Source organism: Lygodium microphyllum, unplaced genomic scaffold, assembly GCF_053477565.2.
Source record: "Lygodium microphyllum isolate KBCC unplaced genomic scaffold, Lygodium_microphyllum_v1.1.10 scaffold_64, whole genome shotgun sequence".
In the NCBI taxonomy this organism is placed as follows: Eukaryota; Viridiplantae; Streptophyta; class Polypodiopsida; order Schizaeales; family Lygodiaceae; genus Lygodium; species Lygodium microphyllum.
Window position 1 is genome coordinate 239,254 of NW_028229547.1, and position 8,861 is coordinate 248,114.

At 39.8% G+C, this 8,861-nt stretch overlaps 1 protein-coding gene across 1 annotated transcript; it reads left to right on the plus strand.

Moving 5' to 3' along the window:
* Positions 1–339: 339 nt before the first annotated feature.
* LOC148008838 (protein NRT1/ PTR FAMILY 8.3-like) lies at positions 340–1,068 on the plus strand. Its single transcript, XM_087673994.1, has 3 exons — positions 340–400; positions 537–969; positions 1,053–1,068. Exons 1-3 carry the CDS (start codon positions 340–342, stop codon positions 1,066–1,068), a joined length of 510 nt encoding a protein of 169 aa, XP_087530120.1.
* The last annotated feature ends 7,793 nt before the right edge of the window (positions 1,069–8,861 follow it).

Genomic DNA, 8,861 nt, shown 5'->3' on the forward strand with positions numbered 1-8,861 from the left:
CAGAAAACTTCGGCTAGGTTTATTTCAAGCGGATTATCCCAAGTTCCACCTGTCCAGCTGCCATAATTGCCTGAAATCTTAAGGCCTCCTATGAGTTTGCGCAACGTAATCTTTCTTGCTTGCTAATTGGTTGTCTCTAAAGGAGTATGAACGAAAGAAAAAGCAATGAACGAGAGCGATCAAGAAGGAAGGGAGGATCGATCGAAGAAAAGGGCACAGGCAGCAAGCTTTCAAGTTATCGGTCGAGCATCCTCCTCTCCATGGACATGGCGTCATCTCCAAAGGGCAAAACGAGCATTCTACAGCACAGCTTGTTGATTTGAGTAACCTCTGGAAGATATGTCACGGAAGCAATGTTACTGGCAGATGCAGAGGAGGGGGCAATGTGGAATTCGTGAAGGTATGCTTTGCCTATCCATCAAGGCTTGCATTTTAGGTGCTGAGTGACTTCAGTCTGAATGTTCCTGCGTATAAGACAGCAGCATTGGTGGGACGATATTGAGCAATCGTTTATTTTTCAACACAATATATTGCAGAATTCATCCTGTTGACTCTTTCAGTGTCTATTAGATCTCTCAAACCATCCTCTTGCAGCACGGATGCAGTCTGTCCAGAAGCAAACTCAGTCCAGTTAGCTTTTTGTTTCCTCTCTTCATATCTAATTGCCACTGGTGCAGGAGGTGTAAAGCCCTGTCTCGAAGCTTTTGGTGCAGATCAATTTGATGACAAAGATAGTAATGAAAGAAAACAGAAAAGTTTTTTTTCCAACTGGTGGTACTTTGGACTTTGCACAGGGACTCCCTTGTATCGGATCAAGGTTTCAGGTGGAAGCCCTCTAACTCATATACTTCAAGTGTTTGTTGCAGCTGTTTGGAGATGGAACAAAGCAGCACCTGTTGATGACACACTTTTGCATGAAGTACACGAACAAAATTTCACCCAGGTTTATGGGAGTTCAACAATGCTGAGGTACAAGTGGCTCTTGATGCTGCTCTGATTTATACATGGGGTTGAAGACTAATTGTGAACCTTCTGTTGTCTTCCTTTGTTAGCGGCTTGAAAGTTTGAGCTTGCTTAAGAGCCTTGGAGTAAAGCCAAAAGTTACATGCTGAAGGACTTGAACAAAATTTGTTTGTTGGCAGTTTCTTTGTTGTAACTCTACGAACTTGATAAGCAATATAGTGTTCTTTGGCATCAAAAATTGAGATCTTCTTGTTAGCCTCTTTCCTTGCTGTATCTAGAACCCCGTGTTCTGCAGCTCTTGCACGAACTCTACGACATCGTGTAGACACAAGCCTTTATGGTACACGAGACTCTTCAATCCTCATTCTTTTCTTGGACAACACAACATCTCGGTAGTTAAGGCCATCTAAGTCAATTAGCCTCTTCATCTTCACCTTTGCAAGCCTCTCCTCTTTCCTAGAGATGACCATAGGCAATGACCATAGGCAAGCTATGGACCTCTAGCCTCTTTTATCCACTCCTTGGTTCTATAGGACAATTATGAACTCTCTCTCAATTTTTACCCAAGTGCTTCCATTGAAGTTCCATTGCTAAACGTATCATCATAGAATTGAGTATCATATTAAGGACTACCAACCCTTTTTGGGAGGTTGGATCTATAATGGTTAACTTGTTACAAACCTTCCTCTCCATCCACTCCAATCTTTGTCTCTTTGTGATACCTTTGCCCAGTGGCCATCCCAAATACTTGCACACTTTCCCAATTCCATTATTTTGAAGCCTGGCACCCTATCACTCTATTGTCTCATTCGAACTTAAGTAAACAAGCTTGCTTGTGCTCATGCTAATCGCCAACCCAAAGAGCTCTAAAAAACTATCATACACTTTTATCAATGCATCTACTTATTTTTTCTCTAATTGCAAAATGTTGAAGTTATCATTGGCAAAGAATTGTGAGATGACATGTTGTGCTTATGGCATGGGAGGCCCCTTGGTTACTCTATGCTACACCAATCCAAATTTGTAAGCAAAGGGTGATTATGGAAAATAGTTTTAAGGCAGTGGCACACCCTAGCCTATTAACATGTTTACCTCAAATAGAGTTTAGCATAGACAATTTTATAAATATATTCCAAAGAGATTAAAACTAATTGGTCGAACTGTCACCCATAATATACCATTTGCATTTTAGCTTAATTTCTACAACTTTAACTTTATGTTTACCCCATGATGAAGATACTTGGCAAGAGCTTGAATAATATACTCCTTGCATTGCTAACTACTAATGTCTGATCCTCTTTGAATTCTAGCTTGATCTTTACTATGCTTATTGGCAATCTAGTGATGGTAGTTGTGCTTATCATCCAATTCTTTAGTGGATAAGCCATTGGATTGCTAGACCACTTTCCAAGCATCCTTTAGTTGTAGGGATAATTCTTCCTTCTAGAAAGTAGATCCTAGTTTATTTCCAAATATTCTTTAGTTGTAGGCAGAATCCTTCCTTCCAGAAAGGAGATGATAAACCTAAGTAGAGTGGGCTTCCATCTTCTCATCCTAAATAGATCCTTCTTGGATGGAATTCCCAAACACCTCACATTCCAAAATATCATATTGATCCAAGTTAAGATCCTATCCTTATTCATAAATGAAACCTTCATCATCATAGCCTTTATCCTCACCATCCAAGACAACAAAATAGTCTTATCGACAAGAGTTCCATGAGTAATATTTTAAAGGAAAATTTTGATTCTTACCTCTAATTGAGCTCAAAGACTTTGGTGGTTGATTTTCTTTGTTGCTAGCCTACTTCAACATCAACATCTCTAGGTTTCTTCTTTGCTTCCTCCTTGTAAGGGTTGTTTGCTTCCTTGGCTTTTCCCTTCTCAATATATGAGATTTTTGCTTCTTCCTTCTTTCATAATTGTGTTGCATGAAGTGATTTCCTATCTTCATTCTTTTCTCCTTGGGTGGCAAGAGTAGTTTCATGTTGCACTTCTTGACCTCCATCCCTCCTTGGGCTTTACTTTGCAAAGTTCACACCTTCTAATTTGGATTTAAAGCATATGTCCTAGAATACTGAGAGCTTAAGCCATTGAATAGCAACTCAATAACATGAGGATCAAAAATATCAAGCATATCAAGGATCTTTTTCCTCCTAGTCCAAAGCGTACATGCCCACATCTCTGCATTAGTTGCTCCACTAGTTGATGCTTTGTAGGAACATAAAGAGATTTACCAAGAGCTTTTACTACCACATAAATTTCTCCATCGAGTAAGACAAGAAGGTTATGAAAACTAATTTATACTAGCCATTCAAATTACATGACTCCCTTAGGGATAAAATCAACATGCCATGGGAGTGAGTAAACAAGTATCCCTTTAAACCAAGTATCTAAATCCAAAACACAGTCTCTTTCTACCTTAGTTGAAATCAAGACTAAAAGAAACCTCGTTTGATCCAAAGGTGACTAGGAGCCATTTGGCAAACAAAGTGATGGTCAAACTAAAAGGGTTAACCGATGGGTGGAAGTATAATTAAGACATTTTTGTCATGACACGCAATCATCTTGGGATAATTGGCTGCACCTTGCTAAAATTTCTTACAACAACACATATCATATGAGTATTGGGATGGCTCCTTTTGAAGCACTCTATGGATACAAGCTCAAAACTCTTTCAGTCATGTTTCATGAAGACATGAATCCACAAGCAAAGGATGAGTTAGAAAGAATGGAGATGCTTATGAAGCAGTGTAAATAAAACATACGAAAGGCACAAGATGTCATGAAGTCCTATGCTGATGATAGAAGGAGGTACATGGAGTTTGATATTGGAGATTGGGTTTTCTTGAAGGTGCCCAAGTCTCATCATGCATCCCTTAAGGGTGGAAATAACAAGTTGATTCACAGATTTTATGGCCATATTTGGTGTTGGAAAAGTTTGGAGAGCTTGCATATAAGCTCCAATTTCCTTCAAGTAATACATAATGTTTTTCATGTATCACAATTGAAGAAGTATATTGGGCAGGATGTACACGTTATTGAAGAGCTTCCACCACTTGATGAAGACTGGCTGATTGTCTATGAACCTAAGAAGATTATTGGAAAGCATGAAAAGGTTCTTAGGAACCAAACTCTCACTGAATTTTTTATCAAATAGAAGGGTCTACCTATGGAAGAGTCCACTTGGCAACCCTCTTCTTATTTGGATGCTTTTCCATGGCTTTTGCAAGACAAATGATGACAGTGTGTGTAGGGACAACTTGTTGTTTTAAAATATTGTTATTAATTAAATTACATTAATGACATAAAAAAGCAGTCTTGTGATATGGGATGATGCCTCAAGTTGTGTGCTTTATTTCTACACCTCAAACACTGAATTTGGACACTCCAGTCTAAAGTTATGGCAACTTTACTGATGCAACCCTATTTGGACAGCAAGTAGTCAATTCACTATTTCAGGTTCATTGTGATGTTTCTTCACACAAAGTGCTTCCACATGCTTATGGATTTTCATCCATAGAATTTGCTTCATTAACAACTTGATATTACCTCATTATCTTCAGTTTTGAGGACTAAACATCTCTAGGAGGGGATGATTAATTTGTAATGAAGCAAATTATAAACATGAGAGTTGAAGCATATTCCAAATATAAACCTTGTAAATACTTGAGCCAAGAGAGATGAGGGCTTTAGGGTTTAGTATAAAAATGAAAGAAGTGCTAATGTAGCATCATTCTTTGGCATTATCATTAATTTTCCAAATCTTCTTGTCCTTCATCTTCTTGTACTTTGTTTGCAGCTCATGGCTACATTGTGCTATGGTAATAGAAGATGTTCCATGGCATGGCCATGCTTTGATCTCAATTTGGTATATTTCTTTTATGTGTAGCTTAGAATACTTTGATTTTTTGTTCATTTCCATTGTTAAATTAGACTTTCTTTACAGAGAATCACGAAGGGGACACTCTACTATCTCCAAAAAGGAGGAGACAAGAATACCATATTCTTGCACATGTGAAAAACTCTCTTTGGCCCTTTCCTTAATCCCCTGATTAACAATAGTGCATTTTTTGAAGCAATTTTGGTCCTAATGGGATTTGCTTTCCCTTATCATATTGTTTAGGGATTTCGTCAATAAGTTTTACATTATCTTTATGTTTGTCTTTGGCATTTTGACCTCTTCTAAATTGCTCATAAATTAGAAGTATCATTGGCATTAACACATACTAATTCAATCAAACTTATGCCATTGCCACCACTAGGAAGTTCTTACACAAAAGCCTTTCCTCTTTGCAAAATATGCTTTTGTCCCTCATCTTGCTGAAGATTGTTTACTTGTCCTCAGTGATTAATTGGACCTCACTATCTACTTCCTTTCTAAAGGGAACTAATCTTACTCTAGCAAGTGCTGGCGAAGTGGCCAAACTTCCCACATATGTCACATTTAACATTGGGACATTTTTAAGGAAAGTGTTGATGACCACACCACTTATAATTGAATTTTGTTAGACCTGCCTCATCGAGCTTCCTAGTGCCCATCATATTTTGTTGACACTTCAAAAAATTGACATCCATAGTAATCTACTAATATTGTTCAATAATCATGTCGGTGTAATGTTTTAGCATATCCTTAACTTCCTCAACAATATTTGATATAAAGGATTCTTAACTAGTGGCATCAGGAGCCATCCCCACATTAGGTTCTCCAATCTACAAAGGGATTAATGGCTGCATAGACCCTTGGTTTATGACTGGGCCTTACCTGTTACTCATAAATGTCATGGGTCTTGGTTCGGCCCTATAGGTGCAGGTAATTAAAGAAACCCTTGATTTAAAGTCCCTTGACTTTGACCCATGATATTATTGGGTGGTGGTAGTATTGAGTTATATTCGATGAGTATCACACTTGGCACCATCTCATTAAGAGGGCTTGCTATCTTTCCTCATAGGTAGCATGAAATCTTATTATATTATAGATGCGTCTAGATCGTTTAGTGTAGTGTTACTCAAGTGAATCCAACCCTCTTTAAAAAATTTACAATTGAGTAGCAATGGGGTTATTGGATAGTATTATCCAAACACTGAAAGACTTTGCGTAGCTTTTGGGCATACACTTTTGCACTCTCATTGAATTCTTATTGAGTCTCATTTAGGACAAGTAGCCAATATGGCTCCCCTTTTTAGGAGAAGAATCTCTACAAAATATAGTGTAGAATGCTTGCATAGTGGCACCACAAGACGTAGTACCACTAGAGAGATACATTTCCTTCAAAGTCATGCTAAAGAACATCAAATGATGCGCTTCCTCATCAACTTGATAGTTAAATATAAGATTTTAGAAGTCCTTAATATGTAATTCTACATCTTTGTTTGGAGTTCTACTAAAGATAAGCAACGGATATTGTAAAGCAGATAGAGTTTGCTTGGCCACCATTGGGATTTGTATTGCTTGAGGGGATATTAAGTGTGGTTGTGCCATCCATATAGATATAGAAATAGGCTTAGAAGGGGAAATTTCAGTGTTAATAATGGTACCACTAGATGGTAGTGTTGATCCACCACTTCAACTAGTCCTAGAAGGAGTCGACCACCTAGCTCTAGATGTTAAAGGTAAGCTTCAACTCATGCATGCACTAGGACAACTCTTACTAGGAGGGACTCTAAGGCCCCTCTTGAGATTCCTCTCATTAAATTCAAGAGATCTCTAGCCTATTCTCATGTTCTTACCTTAATAGCTCTTTCATTGCTTTTGAGTGACGAGTCATACACTCAAGAACTGAGTCTTAGGCCCTTATGGGAATCCTAAATACTCTCGGCAAATGCACTACTTGTCAGGACCTAAAATAGACATGACACTAGCTCTAATGGCTCTAGCAAGAGCCTCAATAGATGCACCACCTATTGGGATCTGAAATGGGCCTGACACTCACTCTATTGACTCTAGTCAATGCGCTCCTAACTACACCAAAAAACCCCACATAGCCTTGCAGTTAGGAGCATCTTGGTACTATAAATAATTCTTCTAATTGTTGTGTTTGTAGATATACTTTCAGATTGTAGTCCAACTAATTATCCCTCTTGACTCTAAGCATAGGATTTTCCCACACATAGGTGACTATCTTACATTGAATCACATATATAAAGGGTACTCCCCAACTAAATGATGTGGCCCATATACGACTCTTCTACACCCCAAGGATTGGCCCTAGGATTCACACTTTGAAATATATAACACATCATTACATGCTCCTCTCTTGATGTGGGAGCTTTCGCTCAATTGCCAAGACCCATGGACCGCTTATTTTTTCAAGCGTTCCAAGCCGAGCACTAATGGCTACCTCTCACATAGCCGACGCGCCATCCATATCCACGGGTGTAGTGAGCTTACCTCCATGCCATTCGAGTTACCTCCTCTCCTGCACACTTCGGTAGCTCCACGATCCAAGTGCAAGCTTCAAGCAAGCTCCCTCCTCAAGCTCCATGCTCCAAGCTCCATCACCGCGAGCAAGAGAAGAGAAGGTAAGAGAAGAGAAAAAGAGAGGAGAAGATGGAGAGCTTTTCCACCCAACGGTCCCTCACCCTCACGCACTCACTCCCTCACACTCTCACACTTCCTCTCTCAAGCACAAGCTCAAGCAAGCAAGAACAAGAAGAAGAAGAAGAGGAGGAGAGTTACTTTTTGCCACACACAAGAATGAGCTTCCCATTCACTTTTCAACTTTATATACAAAACCCGAAATTCCTTTTGGGCGGTCATCCCCTTTTCCCTTTTTTACATGGCTGGCCATAGCCTAGGCCCTTTTTCCCATTGTCCTTCTATCTTCCTAGCTTCCTTTTCACTGCCCATCTATATTTACAAATTGCACGGTGGCCGGCGCTCCTTGAATTAAACCGCAATGCGCTTGCACTCTTTTACACAAATTTTGTCTTGCACTTTTCCTTGTGCACCTTTGCCTTCCATTTCTCTTGCCTTAGCCTTTGTCTTTGTCTTTTATTTTAGCTTTTCTGATTTTCCACCACCTGGCACTCTTTTACAAGATTTTAGGGTGCGCCTTTGTATTTTAAAATACGCCTTTCCCCTTTTGCAATTGCCCTAGACTTTTAAGGTTGCCCTTGTGCTTTAGGCCTTTTCTCCTCTTCTTTCTTCAGTCGAGCTACCTTTTTTCTACCTTTGCCCTGCGTCTTTTTTATTTCCTTTGGTTTTCTTCCTGTTGGGGTTAACATTACCTGTGGGAGCTTTCACTCAACCGCCAAGACCCACGGACCGCTTATTGTTTCAAGCGTTCCAAGCCGAGCACTAATGCCTATCTCTCACATAGCCGACGCACCATCCATATCCACAGGTGTAGTGAGCTTACCTTCATGCCGTTCGAGTTACCTCCTCTCCCATGCACTCCGATAGCTCCAAGATCCAAGTGCAAGCTTTAAGTAAGCTCCCTCCTCAAGCTCCATGCTCCAAGCTCCATCACCGCGAGCAAGAGAAGAGAAGAGAAGAAGAGAGGAGAAGATGGAGAGCTTCTCCACCCCACGATCCCTCACCCTCACACACTCACTCCCTCACACTCTCACACTCCCTCTCAAGCACAAGCTCAAACAAGCAAGAATAAGAAGAAGAAGAAGAAGAGGAGAGTTACTTTTTGCCACACACAAGAATGAGCTTCTCATTCACTTTTCAACTTTATATACAAAACCCTAAATCCCTTTTGGGCGGTCATCTCCTTTTCCCTTTTTTACATAGTTGGCCGTAGCCTAGGCCCTTTTTCCCATTGTCATTCTATCTTCTTAGCTTCCTTTCCACCGCCCATCTATATTTACAAATTGCATGGGTGAGAGCCTGGCACTCCTTGAATTAAACCGCGATGTGCTTGTGCTCTTTTACACAAGTTTTGTCTTGCG